This window comes from Hordeum vulgare, chromosome 7H (genome assembly GCF_904849725.1).
Source record: "Hordeum vulgare subsp. vulgare chromosome 7H, MorexV3_pseudomolecules_assembly, whole genome shotgun sequence".
NCBI classification, from domain to species: Eukaryota; Viridiplantae; Streptophyta; class Magnoliopsida; order Poales; family Poaceae; genus Hordeum; species Hordeum vulgare.
In genome coordinates this window covers 54,197,065-54,223,959 of record NC_058524.1, presented here as the reverse complement: position 1 = coordinate 54,223,959, position 26,895 = coordinate 54,197,065, and the positions used below count along the sequence as shown (strand labels likewise).

Genomic DNA, 26,895 nt, shown 5'->3' with positions numbered 1-26,895 from the left:
TGTGGACTTTGGAGATACTACCTGAGGGCCGCAAGGCTATTCAGAACAAATGGATCTTTAAGAAGAAGACGGACGCTGACGGTAATGTGACCGTTTATAAAGCTCGACTTGTGGCAAAGGGTTTTTCACAAGTTCCAGGAGTTGACTACGATGAGACTTTCTCACCCGTAGTGATGCTTAAGTCCGTCAGAATCATGTTAGCAATAGCTGCATTTTTCGATTATGAAATCTGGCAGATGGATGTCAAAACGGCGTTCCTTAACGGTTTCCTTAAGGAAGAGTTGTATATGATGCAACCCGAAGGTTTTGTCGATCCTAAAAATGCTGACAAGGTGTGCAAGCTCCAGCGATCCATTTATGGACTGGTGCAAGCATCTCGGAGTTGGAACAAACGCTTTGATGAGGTGATCAAAGCATTTGGGTTTATACAAGTGGTTGGAGAATCTTGTATTTACAAGAAAGTGAGTGGGAGCTCTGTGGCGTTTCTAATATTATATGTGGATGACATATTACTGATTGGAAACAACGTAGAGCTTTTGGAGAGCATAAAAGGTTACTTGAATAAAAGTTTCTCTATGAAGGACCTAGGAGAAGCTCCTTACATACTAGGCATTAAGATCTATAGGGATAGATCAAAACGCCTGATAGGACTTTCACAAAGCACATACCTTGATAAAGTTTTGAAGAGGTTCAAAATGGAACAGTCCAAGAAAGAGTTCTTGCCAGTGTTACAAGGTACGAGATTGAGTAAGACTCAGTGCCCAGCGACTGATGAAGATAGAGAGCATATGCGCTCCGTCCCCTATGCTTCGGCCATAGTTTCTATCATGTATGCGATGCTGTGCACTAGACCGGATGTTAGCCTGGCCATAAGTATGGCAGGTAGGTTCCAGAGTAATCCAGGAGTGGATCACTGGACGGCGGTCAAGAATATCCTAAAGTACCTGAAAAGGACTAAGGAGATGTTTCTCGTGTATGGAGGTGACGAAGAGCTCGCCGTAAAAGGTTACGTCGATGCAAGCTTTGACACAGATCCGGTATTGGGGGTGCAGTAAGCTGGTGCAGTTCCAAGCAAAGCGTCGTAGCAGATTCTACATGTGAAGCAGAGTACATGGCTGCCTCGGAGGCGGCTAAGGAGGGTGTCTGGATGAAGCAGTTCATGACGGATCTTGGAGTGGTGCCAAGTGCACTGGATCCAATAACCTTGTTCTGTGACAACACTGGTGCCATTGCCTTAGCAAAGGAACCAAGGTTTCACAAGAAGACCAAACACATCAAACGACGCTTCAACCTCATCCGCGACTACGTCGAGGAGGAGGACGTAAATATATGCAAAGTGCACACGGATCTGAATGTAGCAGACCCGCTGACTAAACCTCTTCCACGGCCAAAACATGATCGACACCAGAACTGTATGGGTGTTAGATTTATTACAATGTAATTCACATGGTGATGTGAGGGCTAGATTATTGACTCTAGTGCAAGTGGGAGACTGTTGGAATTATGCCCTAGAGGGAATAATAAATGTATAGTTATTATTATAATTCCTGTATCAAGATAATAGTTTATTATCCATGCTATAATTGTATTGAATGAAGACTCATTTACATGTGTGGATACATAGACAAAACACCGTCCCTAGCATGCCTCTAGTAGGCTAGCCAGTTGATCGATGATAGTCAGTGTCTTCTGATTATGAACAAGGTGTTGTTGCTTGATAACTGGATCACGTCATTGGGAGAATCACGTGATGGACTAGACCCAAACTAATAGACGTAGCATGTTGATCGTGTCATTTTGTTGCTACTGTTTTCTGCGTGTCAAGTATTTATTCCTATGACCATGAGATCATATAACTCACTGACACCGGAGGAATGCTTTGTGTGTATCAAACGTTGCAACGTAACTGGGTGACTATAAAGATGCTCTACAGGTATCTCCGAAGGTGTTAGTTGATTTAGTATGGATCAAGACTGGGATTTGTCACTCCGTGTGACGGAGAGGTATCTCGGGGCCCACTCGGTAATACAACATCACACACAAGCCTTGCAAGCAATGTAACTTAGTGTAAGTTGCGGGATCTTGTATTACGGAACGAGTAAAGAGACTTGCCGGTAAACGAGATTGAAATAGGTATACGGATACGGACGATCGAATCTCGGGCAAGTAACATACCGAAGGACAAAGGGAATGACATACGGGATTATACGAATCCTTGGCACTGAGGTTCAAACGATAAGATCTTCGTAGAATATGTAGGATCCAATATGGGCATCCAGGTCCCGCTATTGGATATTGGCCGAGGAGTCTCTCGGGTCATGTCTACATAGTTCTCGAACCCGCAGGGTCTGCACACTTAAGGTTCGACGTTGTTTTATGCGTATTTGAGTTATATGGTTGGTTACCGAATGTTGTTCGGAGTCCCGGATGAGATCACGGACGTCACGAGGGTTTCCGGAATGGTCCGGAAACGAAGATTGATATATAGGATGACCTCATTTGATTACCGGAAGGTTTTCGGAGTTACCGGGAATGACGAATGGGTTCCGGGAGTTCACCGGGGGGGGGGGGGCAACCCACCCCGGGGAAGCCCATAGGCTTTGGGGAGACACACCAGCCCTTAGTGGGCTGGTGGGACAGCCCCAAAGGGGCCTATGCGCCAAGAGAAAGAAAATCAAAGGAAAAGAAAAAAAAGAGGGAAGAAGTGGGAAGGGAGGGGGACTCCTCCCACCAAACCAAGTCCAACTCGGTTTGGGGGGGAGTCCTCCCCCCCTTGGCTCGGCCGACCCCTTGGGAGTCCCTTGGACCCCAAGGCAAGGTCCCCCTCCCTCCTCCTATATATATGGGGCTTTTAGGGCAGATTTGAGACGACTTTCTCACGGCTGCCCGACCACATACCTCCATAGTTTTTCCTCTAGATCGCGTTTCTGCGGAGCTCGGGCGGAGCCCTGCTGAGACGAGATCATCACCAACCTCCGGAGCGCCGTCACGCTGCCAGAGAACTCTTCTACCTCTCCGTCTCTCTTGCTGGATCAAGAAGGCCGAGATCATCGTCGAGATGTACGTGTGCTGAACGCGGAGGTGCCGTCCGTTCGGTACTAGATCGTGGGACTGATCGCGGGATTGTTCGCGGGGCGGATCGAGGGACGTGAGGACGTTCCACTACATCAACCGCGTTCTCTAACACTTCTGCTGTACGATCTACAAGGGTACGTAGATCACTCATCCCCTCTCGTAGATGGACATCACCATGATAGGTCTTCGTGCGCGTAGGAAATTTTTTGTTTCCCATGCGACGTTCTCCAACACTTCTACGTCTCTCACAATTCCCAGAGGGCAGATAGTGTCTCTATTAGCTAGTGTAATAGTGACATCAATGGGTTCTAACTCAGCAGGTGCAATCTCATCTTTGATTTCAGCATATAGAGAATGGGGTATTACACTAACACTAGCTCCCATATCACATAAACCATGGTAACAGTGATCTCCTATCTTGACAGAAACAACGGGCAGGCCAACTACAGGTCCGTATTTGTCTTTAGCGTGAGGTTTAGCAATTCTAGTGGAGTCCTCACAGAATTTGATAACATGCCCATCTATGTCTTCGGCTAAGAGATCTTTGATAATAGCAACACTAGGTTCAACTCTAATCTCCTCAGGGGGTGCAAGTGGTCTAATGTAACCCCTACGTATCACAGTTGGAGCTTTAGAATAATCCTTTATCCTAGCAGGGTATGGTGGTTTCTTAGTGTAAGCACAAGGAACAACAGGATCACTAAAAGCAATGACTTTCTCCTCAACTAGATTGGTTTTGGATATGTTGCTTTCTACAGGAGGATGATATTTAAACCACTTCTCTTTGGGAAGATCAACATGAGCAGCAAAAGATTCACATAGAGAAGCTACTATCTCAGAGTCAAGTCCATACTTAGCGCTAAAATCTCTAGAAGTGTTTGTCTCAACAAAAGATTTAACGCAATCAAACTGGAAATTCATACCTGACTCCCTACCTTCCTCCAGCTCCCAATCTTCAGAGTTGCGTTTGATTCTCTCCAATAAATTCCACTGGTGATCAATATCCTTCTTCATAAAAGAACCGGTACAAGAAGTGTCAAGCATGGTACGATCTTCATGAGAAAGCCGAGCATAAAAGTTTTGAGTGATGATTTCTCTCGAGAGCTCATGATTGGGGCATGAATATAGCATTGATTTAAGCCTCCCCCAAGCTTGAGCTATGCTTTCCCTGTCACGAGCCCAAAAGTTACAAATAAAGTTCCGATCACGATGTACTAAATGCATAGGATAGAACTTTTGATGAAATTCCAATTTCAACCGATTGTAGCCCCATGATCTAGTGTCATCACATAGCCTATACCATGTCAACGCCTTATCCTTCAAAGATAAAGGAAAGACTTTCTTCTTTACCTCATCCTCGGGCAAACCTGCAAGCTTAAATAAACCACAAACTTCATCTACATAGATTAGATGCAAGTCTGGATGTGAAGATCCATCTCCTCTAAAAGGATTAGCCAGCAGTTTCTCAAGCATACCCGAAGGAATTTCATAAAAGCTATTTTCAGTAGGTACCTAAGGTTGAGGAACAACTCCTCGTGCTTCCGTTCGTGGTGAAGATACCCAGAACAAACTCCTCAAAGGAACAGTTTCCATAGTGACAAGTGACAATAAATTTCAGCACAGTATATAAATGTTTCCTTACCAATTTCCACTTACCAAAGGCGCTTCACTCCCCGACAACGGCGCCAGAAAAGAGTCTTGATGACCCACAAGTATAGGGGATCAATCGTAGTCCTTTAGATAAGTAAGAGTGTCGAACCCAACAGGAGCAGAAGGCTCTGATAAATGGATTTCAGCAAGGTAATAACTGCAAGCACTGAAAGTAGCGGTAACAAGTGATGGTTTAGTGAGGTGAAACGTAGCAAGCAAAAAGTAACAAGTAACAAGTAGTAGCAACGGTGCAGCAAGTGGACCAATCCCTTTTGTAGCAAGGGACAAGCCTGAACAAAGTCTTATAGGAGGAAAAACGCTCCCGAGGACACACGGGAATTTCTGTCATGCTAGTTTCATCATGTTCATATGATTCGCGTTCGTTACTTTGATAGTTTGATATGTGGGTGGACCGGCGCTTGGGTACTGCCCTTAATTGGACAAGCATCCCTCTTATGATTAACCTCTCTCGCAAGCATCCACAACTACAAAAGAAGAATTAAGACAACGTCTAACCATAGCATTAAACTAGTGGATCCAAATCAGCCCCTCACGAAGCAACGCATAGACTGGGGTTTAAGATTCTGTCACTCCAGCAACCCATCATCTACTTACTACTCCCTAATGCCTTCCTCTAGGCCCAAATATGGTGAAGTGTTATGTAGTCCACGGTCACATAACACCACTAGAGGAAAAGACAACATACATCATATCAAAATACCGAACGAATATCAAATTCACATGACTATTATCAGCATGACTTATCCCATGTCCTCAGGAACAAAAGTAACTACTCATAAAGCATAATCATAATCATGATCAGAGTTGTAATGAATAGCATCAAGGATCTGAACATAAACTCTTCCACCAAGTAATCCAACTAGCATCAACTACAAAGAGTAATCAACACTACTAGTAACCTTACAACTACCAATCGGAGTCGTGAGACGGAGATTGGTTACAAGAGATGAACTAGGGATTGGAGAGGAGATGGTGATGATGAAGATGTTGATGAAGATGTCTTCCCTCCGACGAGAGGAGTGTTGGTGATGACGATGGCGATGATTTCCCCCTCCGGGAGGGAAGTTTCCCCGGCACGATCGTCCTGCCGGAGCTCTAGATTGGATCTGCTCAAGTTCCGCCTCGTGGTGGCGGCGAAACCACAAAAAAGCTCCCGAATGATTTTTTTTCTGGACCAAAACCATTCATATAGCAAAAGAGGGGGGCTATGGGCCGTTAGGGAGCCCACAAGCCCCCACTCCGCCACCAGGGGGGTAGCGGTGACAGGGCTTGTGGCGCCCTGACAGCCCCCCTCCGGTACTTCTTTCGCCCAGTATTTTTTATAGAATCCCAAAAAAATCCACGTAACTTCTCAGGGCATTTGGAGATGTGCAGAATAGTGGACTAAGATTTGCTCCTTTTCCAGTCCAGAATTCCAGCTACCTGAATTCTCCCTCTTCAAATAAACCTTGCAAAATAAGAGAGAAAAGGCATAAATATGGTACCACAAAGTAATACAACAACCCATAAAGCAATAAATGTTAACATGAAAGTATGATGTAAAATGGACGTATCAGTGGTCATGATTTAAAGCGCATGATTTTCTATGTTGACAGAACATTAGCGGCTATAATGAACAATTTGAAGTGTCATACCAATCAGAGAAGTAGGTAAAAAAGGTATAGGGTTTCGAAGTTTTAGTGTTTGAGCGGTGACGTGTCTCAACCTGGATCATCTAATTTGGTACCTAATATCTAATCCAGGCTGTTAAATTCAAGATCAAGGTTCTTATTGCTTTCTGGTTTGTAGGGTTATTTTATCACAGATGTAGAATGATGTTGGACCTATGTTAGAACTATGTTTGAATGATGTTGGACCTATGTTAGAACTTCAAATATGACATGCTATTTGAGTGTTGTAATTCTTTCGAAACTTTGGCAGGGTAAACTCACATTTATGAAAAATGTGCTAAAAAGATCTCCATAGGAAGGGTAAACGAACTCATTCCTAAGCAAGGTTTTTTCGACCTTGTCTAAATCAGCAAAATAACTTTCCTACATATATATTCTATATATACAGACTATGTGCGCTGTTTTTTTTATTTTATTATGAATTTGTTTTGCTCATTTGAATTCTGGTCAAACCTAACTTTGACCAAGATTTAAACAAGTCTAGAACATCAAAATGAAAAACTAACCCTGGATCCTTCTTAGTCACTCCAAAATGAAGCTGTGGTGAGGTTTTTGAAAATTTCATGTTCCAAACTCCAAACCACTTCTCTTCACTTCATACTCAAAAAAATTCATTTGAATGTATGTAGACCTTGTTTATCAACTTAGGCCCTGTTTGTTTCATAAGTCATAGGACTTTTTTAAGTCCCAACTTATAAGTCATAAGTCCCTACCTGTTTGTTTACAGGGACTTATAAATCCCTAGTCCCTACATGTTTGTTTACAGGGACTTATAAGTCCATGTTGCCTGTTGATGCGAGGAGAATTGGGAGAAAAAAGGCATCTGCTCCTCCTCATCATCAGCCATGGTGCGGTGACCTGGGATGCGGGGATCGTCATCAGCCATGGCGCGGTGACCTGGGACGCGGGCCAAGGCGGGGACTGCAACGGCGTGCAACGGACCGAGGCGGGGGCGACTGGAAGGAGCAACGCGGGGGCGACGATTGGGGCAGCTGGAACGAAGCGAGGCGGGGGCGGCTGGAACGGAGCGAGGCGGGGACTGCAGCGACGCGGAACGGACCGAGGCGGGGGCGGCTGGAAGGAGCAACGCGGGGGCGGCGATTGGGGCGGCTGGAACGGAGCAACGCAAGGCGGGGAAAGGAGCGAGGCGGCGGTGGTTGGATCGACGTGGGGCGGTGGCGACTGGAGCGATGCGGGGCGGCGGCGATTCGACCGAAGTGGGGCGACGAGGGGTAAGAGCCAGGCGGAGCGAGGTGGGCTAGGTGCGGGCCGCGATAAGTCACAATAAGTTCCTCCCTCAGAGTGTTTTTTGATAAGTCCCAAATGACTACTATAAGTTCCAATAAGTTCCTTCTGTTTGGTTTAGGTGGGACTTACAGGGACTTTTTTAAGTCCCAAAACCAATAAGTCCCTCGAAACAAACACCCTCTTAAATTGCTAGTATATGACATAAGAAGAGTATGTGCGCTGGTTTTTTATTTTTTTTTATTTTTTTTGAATTTTTTATGCACATTTTAATTCTGGTCAAACTTAATTTTGACCTACATTTAAACAAGTATAAAACATGAGAATGAAAAACTAACTTTGGATCCTTCTTAGTCACTCCAAAATGAAGCTGTGGTGAGGTTTTTGAAAATTTCATGTTCCAAACTCTAAACCACTTCTCTTCACTTCATACGTCAAATTTTTTCATTTGAATCTACGTAGACCTTGTTTATCAACTTAAATTGCTAGTATATGACATAAGAAGACTATGTGCGCTGTTTTTTATTTTTTATTTTTTATTTTTTATGCCCATTTGAATTCTGATCAAACCTAACATTGACCAACATTTAAACAAGTTTAAAACATGAAAATGAAAAACTAACCCTGGATCCTTCTTAGTCACTCCAAAATGAAGTTGTGGTGAGGTTTTTGAAATTTTCATGTTCATTTCCCCAAAACACTTCTCTTCACTTCATATAAGAGAGTTTGATATACTTGAGATATCACATGAGACACATGAAGTTTTCGTTTAAATGTATGTAGATCTTGTTTATCAACTTAAATCGTTAGTATATGACATAAAAATACTATGTGCGATGGTTTTCATTTTTATGATTTTTATTTAATTTATTATGCTCATTTGGAATCTGGTCAAAACCTATCTTTGATTGCTCCAAACCCCTCCCAAACCCCGCTAACCCTAGCGCTGAACAAGGACCGTCCATCTAACCCTAGCGCCGAACAAAGATCGTCAATCTGCGGGGAGGAGGAGGGCGATCCGCGAGATACAATCTTATTGGTTGTGCGATTTTTTTTCTCAACACACATAATGGGCGCGCTGGATGGACCGTTGGGCCGTTACGCTGTCCGGGCATGTGACCGTTGTTAATGCCTTTCCAGTCCTGCATGCATGGGAAGTACGACGACGTGGGCATGCATGCGGGGGAGGTGGACGCAGGCATGCATGCACGAGAGGTGGACGTGGGCATGCATACGCGGGAGGGGTTTCTTCCTTGTCCACCTTCTTCCTCGACTAACGCACTCGCTGACCAGTCGGTCGCCTTGCCTGCCGCGCCCCTCCTTCTTCCTCGACTACCGCACGATGGCACCGCCGCCTTCTTCCTTGACTACCACGCCCGTTGACCAGCCGGCCGCCTTGTCTGCCGCGCACTCGCACCACCGCCTCCTTCCTCGGCTGTCGCGCGCTCGCACCGCCGCCTCCTTCCTCAGCTGTCGTGCGTTGACCGGTCACGGTTCGGCCGCCTCGGCTGTCGCGTGCAGTAATGTCGTGGTTCGGCTGCCCGACGCCTCGGCTTCCACACGTAGTAACACGCGGTTCGTCCGCCTTACGCCTCGCCTGACGTGCGCATTAACGGCACGGTTCGGTCGGCCGATGCCTCGCCTGCCCCCGCGGGGCTATAAAAGCTGATGTTGGCCCCGCCCCGGCCAGCACCAACCGCTCCTCCTCTCTTCCTTGTCGCGACGATTCTCTCTGCCACGGTCGGCATGTCAAGCGACTCCGACAGTGACAGTGTGGCGCCGGGTGGCGTTTGGCCGTCCAGCCTGACCGTCGCCTAGACCGAAGATCTGGCCCGGTTCGGGTTGCCCGTGCCGCCGTCGGCAAAGCTGCCGTGGCTGTGGCGAACCTTCGCCGACGGCCACCCAACCCTTGGACCACCGACGTCGAGGGAGGAGCTCCGGAGGCACCCCGGTGGCCGGTACGACATGAAAGGTCATCGTCGCTTCTGGACAGGCAAAAACTTTGACGATGTCGTCGGGGCGTTCACGCGCGTCGCCCGTGGTCTCCCTGCCGGGAATATCCCGTGGGAGGCTGGCCCTTCCCGTCACCGCGCAGCCGTGCCCGCCGCCGCCGCCCTCCTACCTCGCCGGAGGTCCCGCTCCCGCCGGAGCAGGCGGCGCTACACCAGGACGGCGACCCCGCCGACACGCCTCGGTTGCTGGCAACGCTGGCGCAGTCGGCAGAGGAGGCTGCACGGGCGGCTGTGGAGGAAGCCTTGGACGAAGCGCAGGCCGTGGCGGCGGTGCAGCAGGTCGTGGCACTGGAGGCGGCTGCGGAGGAGGACGACTGGCTTCTGAGCAGCAACGGCGACGACGGTGACGGCGGCAACGGTGACGACGACGGGGGCGACGGCGGCGGCGACGCGGCGGTTATCGGCCTCACGGACGAGGGTTAGATTAGGTTTTTTTATAAAATTCCGTTCGAATCGATGTAATATATCCTAAAAATGAATGGAATTTGAATTGTTCCTTTATAATTTGCTTTATACATTACACCCACGACTCTTTGCTGGGTCCCACAAGCCATGAGAGCAATGGTCTGATCACATAGTGCGTCTGTGCCACCTGGTCCCACCTGTAAGGACCGAGTCAAAACGTTGACCTGACGGAGACGACAGTGTCCACGGAACGAGTCGGTGCGGACAGACTAGGGGCAAAACTGAGCACGATTCACAACTGAGGGCAAAACTGAGCACAGAGACACCACTAAGGGCAAAAGGATAATTAGCCCTTGTTTATTTACAATAAGTCAAACACCTCAATTTTTGTGCTTATTTATGTTGATGATATAATTGTCACTAGCTCATACAATGAAGCAGTAACAAGACTCCTAAAAGATCTAAGTGCTGAATTTTCTCTCAAAGATCTAGGAGACTAGCACTTCTTTCTGGGTATTGAGGTAAAGAAACATGAGGATGGTCTTCATCTCTCTCAAGAAAAATATGCGGCAAATCTTGTAAGAAGAGTTGGGTTACAGGGATGCAAAACATTCCAACCCCCTTGTCCACTACTGAAAAGTTACCTCTAGCAGAAAGAGAGCCTTTGAATCAAGAAGATAGCACGAGATACAGATGCCTGGTAGGTGCACTTCAGTACTTGACACTTACAAGACCTGATATTTCCTTTGCTGTTAACAAGGTGTGCCAGTTTCTTCATGCATCCACAACTATTCATTGGACAGCTCCCCAACGCATAGTCAGATATGTGAAATATACTATGAATGTTGGCCTTACTTTCAATAAGTCATCATCTACACTTGTGAGTGCTTTTTCTCACTCAGATTGGGCAGGATGGCTTGATGATAGACGGTCCACTGGTGGATTTGCAATCTTCTTTGGACCTAATCTAATATCTTGGTGTGCAAGGAAACAAGCCACTGTGTCCACGTCTAGTACAGAAGGAGAACACAAGGCCTTGGCAAATGCAACTGCAAAGGTTATATGGGTACAATCTATGTTGGGATAACTTGGGGTAAAATGCACCCAAGCTCCTTGTTTATGGTGTGAAAATCTTGGAGCTACATATCTGTCTGCAAATCCTTTCTTTCATGCACGAACTAAATATATTGAGATAAATTTTCATTTTGTTAGAGAAAGAGTAGCAAACAGACAACTAGAAATCTGTTGTATTCACTCCAAAGATCAGATTGCAGATGGCTTTATCAAGGCATTGCCTACCAAAGGCTTTGAAGAGTTCAAGCGTAATCATAACTTAAGAAATTTGTGATTAAGAAAGGATGTTAAACCATAATAGTTAGTTGACACGGAGGAGACAACTTGGGCTGGTCACGAATAGTTGTTAGCTATAGGAAATCTTGTAACCGTAGCTAGCTGTCACCCCTGTCCTCTCATTAGATTCTTTTTTTAATCTCAAGTTGCAATCCTCACGAACTACATGTATGCGTATCAGGGATAAGTCCCTGCTATATAACACAAAGGCACGGCTCCCAACAGAGCACGCAAACTTCCACAAAACCAATCATGTTGAATGTGTTTCTGGACTTGGTACCATTTTTTTAAGAAAATACTGACTTGTAACTAGAACTATTTTTCTTAATTGAAAGCTAGTGCTCCTATAAGTTTTCTGGAGAAAAATATATTTCCAGTGCTTCAACATGATTCTAACCATGTTGAATGTGCAGTTTGTAGCTCCGAAAATCAACATTGTCACATTGGCAGTTGTTCCTTACTTCATTCCTGTTTGATTCTCTCATCTGTAGGAAGGACCTCAAGGCGCATGTCCTGTCGAAGTGATCTCATAACTCATTAAGAAATTTGATTATTTCTTTTTGTTACAATAATCCGAGACAATCCGTCGATCTACCGAGGACCAAGCAATCATACGAGCACGACACCGAGATTTGTTAACGAGGTTCACCAACATGGCTACATCCCCGGGGCCTGACTACGGGCGCTCCTCCCCATGACACCGTCACAATACCGCACCTCGGCCGCCCGGGCGCCGGCACACGTCGCCGGCTCCCCCCGCGTACCTGTGCTATTCTGTTGGCATAGGTTATATCGTGTGTCTACCCCCGTTATATATGAGAGGCCTAGGATACATGTGTCCTATCAGGACACGACTCCATATCCTGTCTAAACACAATACTACTCAGAGTCCAACTGTAACCTACCTTGTACAATAATATTCGACACAACTCTAACAAACTCCACCTTGGCGAATATTCTCCACCATCTTGGATTCATCCACGTGTCAAATTTCCATGTACATTGGACTTGAGATACGCCATGAGCACCACTGCTACTCCCAGATTTCATGTGACTCCACCTGCAGCTGTAGTCCCTTCTCTTCTTCTTCACAGTCAACCCTCGAGCAAAGTTAAGTTACTTATTACCCTACTTTGTGCTTCCAACTTCCGGAGTATCCGCTCAACGCCATTACACACTGATCACTGACCTGCGTGAAAGTAAACAACCCACATATTGAATGCCACATATAAGAGTTACCTGAACTCAACATCCTTGCTCTTTCTTGACCGTCCGTCTGAAACTTGAAGGGATTTCACCGTCGCCTTGTGTCACCCCGGAGTCAAATTCGTAGTTGTCTCATCCTTTTCCTGGATAATCTCTGACATGTCCCAAAGCTATAACACTCCGCCTCCTTCTATACTTGTCATATGCACCTTCCCATGTGCACTAAACACCACAACATATGCGGGCATGTACTTTCTTCGCTTATGACAATTCAGACTTTCCGTCACTTTCTCAAATTTTTCATGGTCAACTCCTGTCCATCAACTAGCACCGATAGACCCAGTCACCAACTTCAATCTGGTACTCGTCAACACTGCTTCAGCACCCTTTACACACTTTGTCTGATAATATGTCTGACCACTAGTGCATTGGTCTGTCGTTGCGTCCCGTGCTTACCGCACGCCTCGCCGCTGTCACCGCGTCGAGTCTCTACTGTCTTGGTCGAGTCTCTCGAGTAGCTAGTCCACACTGCCTCAACCCCAACTTTAGAGAACCACCGATCATCACAGACCAATGCCGAGTATCACGTCTCCATCAGACCACTGGTACCCAGTCCGATCCACGTGTCTCTCGCTATCCGCTGAAATAGGCTTCGACTCTCCATGCATTTATGCCGTAGCCCCTCCATCAGCACAGAGTGAAGTCTTCCGCTAGACTCCAGCTCCACCTTCAACATGACTCCATGTAGCTGGCCCTGCTACCCCGCGCCCTGTTGACTTCAAGCTCTCATGTCTGCACTGCCTTGAATCAAACCTACGCCATAGTCTGTTGAAGCCGCACAAGCCCTCGGGCCTGCACCACGTGTTTCCACACCTCACAAGTTAGCCATCATCAGCATCACACTCATATGTCATCGTCGCTGAAATCACCGTCGTCTTCTGCTTTGATCGACATCCCCATCGATCCGTCAGACTGTCCAGTCTGACCCAGCCGAAAATTATCCTGTTGCAACCATGCTCCACCTTGCGTCATGTCCGCCCGCACACATCCATGCACTGCTTGACGCCCTTTGTATACATGATTCCTGTACAATGTACTTCGCCTCCTCGAAGACTTCTACGTCAATCCTTGCCGTACATGCTCGAAGCTCCTTAGCAAAGTGCAAAAACTTGACCACGCTAGATCCTTTCTCTACACAATTTCTTCTTCTCTTCTTTCCATGCTATTAGCTTCTCCACGTACCTAACTCTTTTCTTTAACAAATCTACCAACCTGATACATGTACGGACACAAGCATCCAAGCCCATCTGCTGCTCCGTTGAACTGGGAACCCAACGCAGGAGAGGAACACGTCTCTCCCCTGTTCGCGACACACGTGCATAGGCATGCCTCGACCTCCACCTATGTCAGCTCCCACACAGCAGCCCGCCGCCTCGGTCTTTCCGACTAGCATGCTGCCTTGCTCGGCACCAAGCGCGTATGCACCGCCTGCCCTAGCCCGCAGCGATCCCGCGACCGAGCGCTGCCAAACGACCAATCGCGAGATCTCATCAATCAATTGCCGTCGCCAGTTGCCTCATGCTTTCGAATCAATGTGATCCATCGAGCCGCCGACGCCCCTACATGCTTGCACAATTCCGAGAAACACCTTGATCCTCCTGCTGTCCGCATCTCCGTGAGCCGTTGCTGTTGTCTGCTCTTCCGGTTACTTCTAATCGAACGTAGAATTTCCTCGCCAAGCATCCACCACGAATGATCCATCTCAACAAATTCTACTCCACCTCAAGATCAACAACCACGACCTCTTCGAACCTTGCTCATGATACCACTTGTTACAATAATCCGAGACAATCCGTCGATCTACCGAGGACCAAGCAATCATACGAGCACGACACCGAGATTTGTTAACGAGGTTCACCAACATGGCTACATCCCCGGGGCCGGACTACGGGCGCTCCTCCCCATGACACCGTCACAATACCGCACCTCGGCCGCCCGGGCGCCGGCACACGTCGCCGGCTCCCCCCGCGTACCTGTGCTATTCTGTTGGCATAGGTTATATCATGTGTCTACCCCCGTTATATATGAGAGGCCTAGGATACATGTGTCCTATCAGGACACGACTCCATATCCTGTCTAAACACAATACTACTCAGAGTCCAACTGTAACCTACCTTGTACAATAATATTCGACACAACTCTGACACTTTTTGCATGCGGACAGATATATGATTTATGGAGTCGATATCGCATAACCCAACTATGCAAACTGTATCTCCTTCTGATGCCGGTCACGAATTTCCCAGTAGTGAACGCATATGCATAGATACTTTCAAGCAAAAGTGTTGACAATACATCCAAAGAAAAAGATAGGCAATGCATTTTTTAGTGGGCGGTGCTACAAATCAACCGCTGATCTTAACGAAAGATCAACCGTCTAGCCTACCGTTGATTTTCTCACGTACAATGCAATTTGATCCACTCGATCCCTGATGACATGACCGCGCATGGAACATGTCTTCCCTTCCATCCCAACATGCTGATATTTTATCCCGCAGCGTCTCTGGCATCCCCGTTCCCGTTAGCATGGCAAGAGCTACAGCGATGGCATGCTCCATTGAAGCACCGACGATGCTCCGGCTGCGTGGGTGAAGCTCCAATGCAACTCCGGTGGCCCCGGGTAGCTCCAATGCAGCATTGTTGACGCTTCATTGCAGCTCCGATGATACTCCAGTGTCCCCGGCAATGCTCCAATGCAGCACTATCTAAGCACCATGCGGTCACCCGGGGATGCTCCATTGCAGTTGCTATGGTACGCTGGCCCATGGGCGGACCTACATTGAGGTGAGTGGGGCCCAGCCCCCCACTCAAAATTTGAAATTCTAATGATATTTGGTTGTGCCTTTTGGAAAATATGCTAAAAATTCTTTGAATTTTGAATGAATATGCCCCACTCAAATACTTTGCCCCCAGTCAAAATACGTTCTAGGTCCGCCAGCTGGCCCAGTGATGCTCCATTGTGTCGACCCTTCCTGTAGCACAACGCGGTGCTCGCGCATCACGGCAGAGCCCCTGCAGCAACCCCCATTCCCTTCACCACTCCCTGTAGCGTTGCAGTAGCGCGGCCGCTCACCTCCGACCACTCCATAGAATCATATGGCGTTGCTGCTTAACCTTTGCATCTAGTGGTCGCTGCCGGGAGCATCTCCCCGTGGCCAGCGCGGCGAATAGGAAACGAGTGGAGAAGAAAGGCCCATAGAGAAAGATAAGGTTGAAAGTGTGGGGTGGTGGACACGCCCCAGACACATGTCGAGCAAGGGAGACGGTTTACAAGAAGGAGAGATCAGCCGGTGGATGTTAAACATTTTCCTTTTTTAACAGGGACTGCCCAGAGAATTAATTTGGTAGTACATCTTTTTATGGGCTTAAGAAAACTCAAGTATAAGACTCAAAGACATGATGATCCGGCTTTAAAGTTGGCAAAAAGGACAGAATTAAGTAGTAACGTTCTAACTGCTAAGGCGGCGGGGCTTAAAAGTGGTCGATTTTGGATCGTCAAAATCTATCACTTCCAAGCAATTTTTTCTGGTGGTCGTCCATCAAACAGGCGTTCCAAGTTTACTCTTGAACTTCCTCTTTGCCTTGAGGTCGACCACAATAACTGTGATGTCATCCTTGCTCCCCTTCCTCCTAGCAAGCTTTGACAAGTATTCAGCAGCCGCTTGAGCGGCTGGATCTGATGAGTCACCGCTTCGTTCCGCCGACGATGAAGCTATGCTGTTATTTTTATGCCACAGAAGTATTCTTTGGCGAGCAACATCACACACCTCTTGATTTGACAGTACGTCCCAGAGGCCATCGCTGGCAAGAATAAGACACTCGTCCTCCGCCTGTCGAGGAACAACTGTGACCTCTGGGACTGGAATTATCCATGGCTTGAGATATCTGTCACCTGCAGCAGGTACAAGACGCCATAAGTTGTGTAGCTTAAACTCATACAGTAAGACATAATTGAATTACACAACAAAACTAGGATCTACTATAAAACCAGATCTAACAGTGACTGTAATGAATGGTAAGAGATGGTACATCGACCGTTAGTCTATCTATGATAAGAATACATATTGATTGCAAGAGGCAGGTAACTGACAAAAGAATGTTAGCAATATATGTGAAATCATGTGGTTTCGTAAGATGAATGTCAGATCCAGCTGGAAGATCTACAAACCCATGTGTATGTCCAGCCCAAGGAAAAACAATTGAAGAAACAAAGGCAACGAGTAACTAACGTAGGCAGCCATAAACATTTAGGAAATTAGAAGATTCTTATTGGATTTTGAAGGATTTCAACCCATAAATTGTTGTTCCTACAAAGCCTATTGGATTGCAGGAGTCAAGGTAGCTACAACCTTCCTATATAGTTTGCATTAGGTTTTTAGCATCAGGTTGCCTTGTGGAAATTTCTTCGGTCTCCAGAAGTATGGCATATGCAATTTCTAGATAGAATTTCGATATGTCCTTGAATAGGGACGACCAGAAAGCTTCTTTTACTTATTCACGTGTTTTGAGTTCCCATATAATTCAAAATGCAATCATAACTAATTGCTGCTTTTTCATACTTGTCGCTGGTGATCACAAACAGCACGCAGCGGAACAAATGAAAGATGGACGCGGCTCGCCAGCTCAAAGGCGCCCGTTTGTGGGCACGAGCGCACTCCCAAAACAGGACAGAGTCGTGCGTGTGCAAGGACAGTCCATAAAAGTACACGACCTGGTTCCCTCTTTCAGTGTAATTAATTACGTTCATTGTTTTTTTTAAAGATATATTTTTTGAACCGAGCATTAGAATTAAGTTTCATTTTCACGATTGGCTTTCTTACGACAAGATCTTTAAAAATAGACCCCATATGAATATGTTTTGACAAGCTTCTTTTTGGGCAACTTTAAATGATAATAAGCCAACTTTAGTGTTATAGAAAAGCAACTTATTTTTTGACCTAGTTGACTACCTATTTGGTTTTTTTTTTGTAAAAAAGAAAAAATCACACAAAACATGAGACACATTTAGTGCTACGTACGAGTAATTACATGTGGTTGATGCTTAATTGCCTACAAATACTATGAAATTGCCAAACATTGATGCCTAGTTGCCTATTAATGATGCTCAGTTGCTTATGGTTGATACTCAGTTGCCTACAAATACTGTAACTTTTTTCGATTTTGATGCTCAGCTGCCTATTACTGATGGTCAAGTGCCTATCATTGATGCCCAGTTACCTGCTATTCGTAAATAGTTATCATAATTGCACTCGAGTATCACAAAAAAGTTAGCAACTTCTAGCGTGTTTTTGCTCAACTTCAATGCATTCAATAAGCAACTCATGTGTATACACATGATGCAATTCATGTAGCATCAAAGTTGCTTCTGTTTAGCATTAAGGTTGCCTCATCTATCATTGAAGTTTCTTTTAAAATAAATTCTTCAAAACATAGTCATATGAGATCTCGTTTTGAAGAGTTCCTCACAAGAAACCTAACGATGAAACCTTATCATAATTCCGACACACGGCTTAGTTTTTTTAAAAAAATTAGAAGAATTAATGCACATCCAACGCATAAGGAGCTGAGCATGCACATCCAACGCATAAGGAGCTGAGCATGCACATCCACCGTATAATTTAACCATTTCAGTTTGGAAATAGTTGACGACATCTGCCATGCGGTCGCTAAAAGATGAAGTTAGTTAACCTTCTAGTCATGATAGATAACTTTGAAGAAAATTTTGTTGTTAGCATATCATACTACGCACACTAATAATAAGTTGTTTTTTAGCATTAAAGTTATCTCAATATCACCCCAAAGTTGCTTAAAAAAAAGTTCGCTGGAATCTATCCATATGGGATCTAGTTTTAAAGTATTCATCACGACCGATACAATGGTAAAAACGGATTTGAAAGACGAGTCAAAAGTTATGGATATTAAAAAATCTTGAAGAGTAATAAATGCATGTGCGTGGAATCAGAGATGGATGCAGACTGTTAAAAATTAAAAAATACAACTGCATTTTTAAGTATTTGGGATGACAGATTGTCATCTTGTGTACCAGCCGACGACAACATACTAAGATGCTCTGCAAATAGAAGGCAACATACTAACAACAACATTCCTTTACATTTATGTTGTGCAAGATTGACACCAAATACCAAAGTTAATTTATTTAGAAAAATGAATAACTGTATACACAAATTTACACAATTAGTGTTCTATACAATTATGAGAGGGGCAGCTTTTGTGTCAGGGTGACCTGTGTGTTACCTAGCCCGCATTGATATTGCAAAAACCCGATGCGTCAGGAGAAGGGCTGAGAAGGCGGAGAAGTGGAGGAGGGGAAATAGAGTGACAATATTGAATATAGTCTAGGAACATGTATGTCAAATTTTCTTAATTGCGTAGCTGAGGTCAATCATGTGTAGTTAGAGTTTATGGTTTAGATTCAAAGCCCCAATACAGTGTTGTGCCTTGAAGTGAAAATTTCTAGGGAAAACATCAGTCAAAAATATAAGAGGTCATAAAACCACATGTAGCATCACTCCAAAAACAATAAAGCAGAAAAGACTAGGCACGTAGAATACATAAGCCATTTTATTTTGTTTTTAAATTAAAGTGGGACCTAACTAGGCAGCGGTGTTACCGTGCGACGGCCGTTGGAACCGATTAGTGCATGCAGATCCGTTGGCTAGTTGGGTCCGATGTACTTTTTTTAGGTTTGACCTATGCGCAAGATTCCCTTTAATGTTTGGAATTCAAAAAAATTTATCTACAAAACTGTTAATTCAATCGATGATCCGTTTTCATCATTGATTTTCTCGCGACGAGTTCTTCAAAACTAGATCCCATATCGACATTTTCATCAACTATTTTTTTCCGTTCATACTTACCACATTTTTTGATCGAGTTGCCATATTATTAATCACTTACTTGCCTGAAAAAAATAACTTGATTGACACTTTTTAATATTGTTTCGTACAAAGTCTTGTAGCAGTTTTCATTATACATTATATAAAAGCATGTTATAGATTGTGTTTGCCAATTTGAAAATATGCCAACTTGTAATATTTACATACAACTTTGTCAGAAAACTATTTTTTGTGCTTGTTAGTTTAACTATGCCGAGTTGTCATATTTACAGATGATGATCAAAAAAGATTTTTTGTGATCACCGGTTTTAAATATGTTGATTTGTCATAATTTTACGCGTAATGGCCTAAAACAAGTTATTTGTATTTATCAGTTTGATTATGTCGAGATGTCATATTTATGCGTAATTTTTAAAAATATGGCAATTAAGTTATTTTTTATCAGACAAGTAAATACTTATTGATATGACAAGTAAGTACAATAAATGTGGTGAGTACGAGAAAAAAAAAGTAATCGAAACATGTTGACATGGAACCTAGTTTTTGAAGATTTCGTTGAAACAAAATCAAAGACGAAAATGGATCATCGATCAAATTAACAGTTTAAGAGATAATTTTTTTTGAATTCTAGTCATAGGGACGGAATCCAGCGTGAGCCCGCCGTTCATGTACGCACATTTCTCTTCAGATTTTCTCATTAAAGTGTAGTCATTCTGTTTCTTGATGGTTTACAGGTTTAGGGTTAAGGAATAGCAAACATACCAATTGATCGCGTCACGCTAAGGACACCCAAAACTCGATAGCCATCCCACTGTATGATATTGCCACCCGCTGCCTCAATTCTTGCATACTCATCCTCCCTGTTAGGCTGGAATACAAACAAGAACAACATGGTTTACATCTAATCAACGTAAAAAAAAGCCTGAACCAGAAGTTCAAGGTAAACAATTGAATAAAGAACAGAAGCCTCACAGAGCACGGGAGCTTACTATGTGATCCACTGTCAATGGCACGGGCTTCTTGCCACGGCAGAGCACTGCCCGTGAGTCTCCACAATTGGCAATAATGATATGTGAAAACCAGATAACAGCAACAACCGCTGTCGAACCGATGTGATCAGGTGCCAGAGGTTCTACCTCCGCTGCCTTAGCTAGGCCTCTCGTCACCTTGCCCCCGACCTCGTCATCCACCATACAGAAGACATCCACAAACGCCTTTTCCCACTGCTTCTTGAACTCCACAGTTCCCCAGCTAACACCAGACAAGGTCCTCTCTGTCCTACCGAGCTCCTCCACCAGCGCTGCATGGAGTCGATCCCGGCAGTAATTTGCAACCTGAATATGAATCAAGCAGAATGCACTAAGGTACCTATAAAAAAAAAACTATCTGATTTGTGCGTACAGTTTTCTCCTGGGACATGAAATTAATTCGCCTCTTATTATTGTCATTCATGGTGGACTCGGGGTACCTGCGGGCCACTGTGGCCATCGTATACAGCAAAGAAGTGCGCAGGAAGGCGAAACCACATGGGATAAGGCCCATCAACCATCGAGTTGCCCGTGAGGAAGAGCGGCAAGCCATAAAATCGTGGCACGGCAACAGCCGTGTCACAATTCTCCTGCGAACCGCCAGAAATTGACGTGAGCCCCCAGAATGCCGCACATTCCACTATATAGGCACTCACTCCAGCAGCGCCCCCGGACCCTGAGTCAGCGCTGTCCATGCAGCTGGAGTCGCTGGTCACGGTGCCACAGTCGCTCGCCAGAGTGCTGAAATCGGTGACCACCGAGCATGAACTTCGTGCGTCTAAGACCTTCGCTGAATGTTGACTGAACTTTTTTTCTTAATTAAAGCGGTCGGTTTCCCTCGTATAAAATAAGAGAGCAAGTGCAGAATCAAGACTAAGAAGCCATACCTGCGACAGAACATCTCGTACTCATTTAAGTCCATATCGGGATTTTGCTTTATATATTCGACGATCCTTTTCTCCCAACTTCCATGCTCACTTAACGAGTCTTTGTATTGTATCAAATGCTGTTTCTCTTGAGGATTGTACTCTTCCTCTATCCAATCTGCTCTTTTTACGTAGTCGTAACTAGGAAACCTTGGATGATTGCAAATGGCATCCTTAAATGCAGACTCTGCAGCCCTCCTGTCAAGTTCTTCGGCTCCAGGAGCAGCCCCAATTGTTCCAGCAATCTCCTTGAGGTTTAATAGGTACTCAATTCCAGCAAGAAAATGATCATAATCTTCTCCTCTGTGAGCATTGAAACTTAGCTCGAGCCTCTTAAGATTGGGCAACGCTCCTTCCTGGAAGGATAGGCATATTGCGCCACACGTGTAATTGAAGTACTTGAGAGCTGGGAATGTCCCTCTTTTGAAGATCACCCTTTCTGCCATAGGTTGCCAGACATGCAGTGAGAGAACTGTCAGGGCAGGCAATCCTGTCAGTATATCCATATCTTTCCTCAGCATCTCACTAACAACAATTTCCAGAATGCATAGTTTCCCGAGTTGACCAATCCACTCTGGAAGCCTGGAGAAGATGCAAATGGGGGGCAACAACTCGAGTCTCTGAAGAAAGATGGGTGGAGAGGACATGCTGCTCCATACATCATGACAAATTGACATGCCTGAAACACCAGGGGCCAGAGTGACATATTTGAGGTTAGCCAGTTTCCCCAGTGAAGAGGCCAGAGCTGCCAGGTTTCTCTTCATACGCTCACTGGACTCCTCTGTACAATGCTCATCTGAGTCCTTGGTATGGTAAGTGAGGTGAAGATCCTGCAGGTTCACTAGGTCACCAAGGCTCAATACATTGTCTTCAGAGTTACTGCCAATGTCAAAATAGTGTAATGTACGCAGAGAAATGATGCGGCCAATCTCATCAGGTAGATCTGTCTTATCTCCAAGAGAGAGATACAGCAAACCCGGCAGATGAATAATATCCAACGGAACAGCAGACACTGCTGCATCAATTGCCAGCGTTTCCAAGTATCGCAGCATTCGCATCTGGGTTGGTAGTTCTACTTCCACACTGGGATCACATAAAATTTTCAAATATCTCAGTTGAAACAAACTGCCGATTCTTGCGAGATTGAGACTGGTGCTCCCCCGTTGATCACCCCAAAATTCAAGTATTAGAACTCGAAGAAGCTTAAACTCCACAACTGAAGGCACACACTCAAGGATTCCAAAAAAGCCAATTGATCGAACTTTTGACAGTGATAGGCCAGTTGGTTTCGTTGCATATCTGGTATTGCTGAAGTGGAACGACAGCCGACGAAAATTGCTATAATGCCCTCTGATGGTCTGAGAGTAATCTAATGCAGTGATAAATCTCTCTTCAGTAGATTCAAGTTTAATAAGATCGAGTACAACATGATGCAGTGTGCAGGACAGCACCTCACCACTGTAGTTAATTTCCACGGGTTGGATCATTCCCCTGTTGACAAGTTCTCCAAAATAGCCATATGCAACCTCCCATGTGTCTGTTCCTTCTGTTGCACCAATGAAACCTTCTGCTATCCATTGCTTAATCAAATCAATCTTCCACATTGTGTAACCCTCCGGATACATACTAACGTACATCAAGCATGTCTTCAAATAGCGAGGAAGACTATTGAAACTAAGCTTTAGTATTTCCTGCAGTGTCTCTTCCAAAGTAGAAGTTGTACTCAAATTCGAGTATAAACATTCCTGCACGTGCTGCCATAGCTCAGCGTTGTCAGGCTGGCTTGTTAAAAGACCAGCTACAAAAATTGTTGCTAGTGGCAAACCAGCACATTTGGTTATGATTGACTCAGAAACAAAGTTTAATTGTTCAGGGAATATGCATTCAGGTCCAAAAATCAGGTTGTACAACAGTTTCCCAGAGTCTTCCCTGCCAAGGGGTTTCATCTTCAAAATATTATTAGACTGATAATCACAGCATTCCTGAGCTACGCCCTCACTTTCTGTCGTTGTTATTATTCTACTGCAATTAGTACCTTCAGGGAAAGCACTGGTAACAATATCCCATGCTGTTGTTTCCCACAAATCATCAATTACGACAACATATCTGCAAAAGAAACATACAAAATTATAATAACAATAATTAGGAATAAAGTAGATTTTCCACTCAGTTTTAAGTCATGATTTTTTATGACGACTATGGGAAACAACTATCCTTAGGAAAGTTTCATTGTTTTCATATGGTACAACCACAACCAAACAACTTCTATTACATGTTTTTGCACTTTTGGAATCCTGAGTGAGTCCTAAAAAGGTTTTTTTAATAACAGAGTTACCCTGCTGTAAATAAGTAGACTATATAGAAAGGTCGAGGCATGTTGAACCAATGAAAAAAAAAATGCCAGCATAAACACTCCATTTTTTATGATATTAATTTGATAAATTTTACCATGGATATAAACTCGCTACACAAATATGCATGCAGAAATGAACTTATTCTTATGTTTCCAAAGTTTATGGACTTTGAGAGTATCTTAAAACAAATTTGACCTCACAATATTTAGGTAGAGACTGAACCTTATTTGGCAAACGAAAACCATAAACCCCAACTGAAAGAGTGAGCAACAAGGCCCTGGCAATGCAGTACCTCTTGTTTTGGAGATGTTTGGTGAGACTGTCGATGAGGTTTTGCACCGTGCAGGAATCAGAGGGGCGTCGGTGTTCCTGAACTTGAGAGAGGACGCCCCCAAGTAATCTCCTCATGTCAGGCTTCCGGGATGCCCGGACGAAAGCTCGGCACTCGAATCGCTCCCCGAGTTCATGGTACACCTGTTTTGCAAGCGTGGTCTTGCCTACACCGGCAGGTCCAACTATGGCCACCACTTTCAGCTGCTGCTCCTCATCGATGAGACTCTTGACAAGCTTTGTCTTAGCGTCGTCCACACCAACAAGGCAGTGTGCAGCCTCTGCATACATTGCTGGAATCCGGCCGTGCCCAGTGAACACACATCTAGAGCTCGAGGTGCAACCATCAAGATACCTTTCATGTCGTTGGATCGCCTCCCGCACCAGGGCCCTGAGATCTGAGATCTTGGCGGCCCTTGTACACGGCTTCAGCGTCTTGGGAAGCCAAGCAATCTTGACACGGCCAACCTTGTAGCTGTGCACCGATCTCATCTTGGCATCGGCATGCGTCGACATGATACTGTCGATGAAATCGTCGATGTCATAGCAGAGTTCACGCACCTCATTCATCCAGTATTTTGCCATCTCGTTGGGGGAATCTGCCGTTGACTGCTCTACAAGGGCGACGCTTATCTCTTCCAGATCTGCCTTGAGGAGCTCGATTTTGCCCTTGAGTGCCTTTGGCAGCCGGTAATCGGGAGGCAGCATCGAGTCGAGCTTCCTAAGAAGGGGCCCCACGGCACCAAGGGAAGAACTCATCGGAGCATCCATGGCGCTCGTGACGGCCAGCGAAGAACTCGTCTCTGCCTGGAGAAAGAAATCAAAGCATAGAGAACGTGTCCATCATCTTGAAATCAACAAATACTACTGTGAACGAGGAATAGAGGACACTCTGTAAGAGGGAAAGATCAGCAATGGAGAAATCAATAAATGTGGATCAGATAGTCAACGACTTAGCGCGAGCGCATGTGAGGTCAACTCCAACGCGCGAACGGCCCCGCGTGTGTTTGAGTAAACGGACAAAACAACCGCCCAACAGAAGCAAACGAACAAATGTACGGAGTATGATTTTATCCGTTTCCGATCCATTTTCATTCAATTTTGAGCTGTTTTGGCGAACGGACATAACGGACGGGCGAAACGTGCCCCCTTGTTCTTCCCCTGGCCTGCCGTCGGGAACACAACCATTTTTTTCCTCCAACACTCCCTTCCCCTCGCCTTTCGCCCATCGCCCCCGCCATCTTCATCGCCGCCCTTATTCCTGGCCGCATCGCCTTCCATCGAGGCCGTCCGCTCCACAACCACGTCATGTCATACACGGCCCACGGCCCCGTTTCGGTAGAGCCTTTTGCCGGTGTCAGGATCCCGATTCTAAGCCATATAAATCTAGCATGTAACACATCATATCATTTTATGGTCTCACACAAGGTAATCCCCACGGCTGCCATCTTATCTTGGTCGGGACCGTTTGCGTCTTTTGACTCACGTATATGAATGTGTCGCTAGCAATCATATGTCAGAGAATCCACGTCGACATCGCCTATTTGAAACTGAATCCGCATGGAAGTCCGGCCGAAGTTTCCGCTACGGCTTCAAACGATGTGAGCAATGTTCACAAGCCCACCATTCGGGTGTCACTTGGTACACCGTGCCAATTGCCTACTGCGTCATAGCCCACCCGTGAGGTCAGCGCTACGCACGGCCGCCAACATAATCTACAAACATCAGAAACTACTTGCAACTCCTGGACAGAGTACGAGGCGATTAATAAGCCGAGAGAGCTTGGAGCGCCTGGAGCTCAATGTGTGGTAGTAGCTAGTCTTGGATCACAAATACGGAACTCGGTTCCTAAGAGCGGTTTCAATGAGGTTACCCCGTCATGTACTCCTACATGGCCACTCACGCTACCTTTATCAAAACGGGTTCAACATTTAACATTCATCATTAAAATACACTCATTTCACTCTGGTTCATCACCCAGATGAAGACCTGACACAACTCTAAGCATAGCAAGCATAGCGGGGTAATGGCACAACACGACTCAAGCATCTACCAGGTATGCTAGCTTGCTTGGTTTAGCTATTTACTGTGACAATGACAGGTAATGCAGACGAATGGGTTCAACTACCGAAGCAAGTAACAATTGAAAATGTTGTTGTCCTAATGCAATAAATGAGAGCAGCAGCGAGAGCATGGGATTGTATCAGAATGTTCAAAAGGGGTTGTTTGCCTTGCAGGTTGGTGGCAGCAAACTGCCCTTCAGCTAGATACTCACATGTATCCTCGAAAGCACAACCTACCGCAATACAGTAACAGAGGAACAATCAACACATGACAAGTGCATCAACATGATGCATGGTCGTGACATGGCAAAATGGATTTGGATGAACTAGTGCATCTATAATCAGATTGGTTGAAGTTGGTTTGAATCAAAGATTCAAATTCAAACTCCATATATGGTAATTTAAATACCATTTAATTGATTTGACCTGATAGGCAGGTATAACTTGGTCTAAAATGCATGATAATGGTACCAATGGATAGATTGGGTTTTTATGATCAAAATTCATATATAAATCTTTTCCATCTGAGCTATGGTTGATTTCATATGAATTTTGGAGTTTTAATTATTTTATAAAATTACCTAATTGTATTTGAATTAAAATAAATCAAGAAATAGGTTTACTGCGTCATCATGACATCAAT

The 26,895-nt window shown here is 45.1% G+C and overlaps 1 protein-coding gene across 3 annotated transcripts in view; it reads right to left on the bottom strand.

The window, feature by feature from the left end:
* Nucleotides 1-15,905: 15,905 nt before the first annotated feature.
* LOC123412810 (disease resistance protein RGA5-like) overlaps nucleotides 15,906-26,895 on the bottom strand; it is a 28,994-nt gene continuing 18,004 nt past the window's right edge. For 2 of the 3 annotated variants that reach the window (XM_045105756.1, XM_045105758.1), the window contains 6 exons: nucleotides 24,152-24,996; nucleotides 21,467-23,611; nucleotides 21,020-21,380; nucleotides 20,541-20,885; nucleotides 20,314-20,419; nucleotides 15,906-16,586 (listed from right to left, as the gene is read on the bottom strand). In XM_045105756.1, coding sequence (XP_044961691.1) covers nucleotides 16,234-16,586; nucleotides 20,314-20,419; nucleotides 20,541-20,885; nucleotides 21,020-21,380; nucleotides 21,467-23,611; nucleotides 24,152-24,996 — 4,155 coding nt within the window. In that variant the 3' untranslated portion in view covers nucleotides 15,906-16,233. The remainder of the gene's footprint in view (nucleotides 16,587-20,313; nucleotides 20,420-20,540; nucleotides 20,886-21,019; nucleotides 21,381-21,466; nucleotides 23,612-24,151; nucleotides 24,997-26,895) is intronic. The other variant, XM_045105757.1, reaches the window with a different exon arrangement.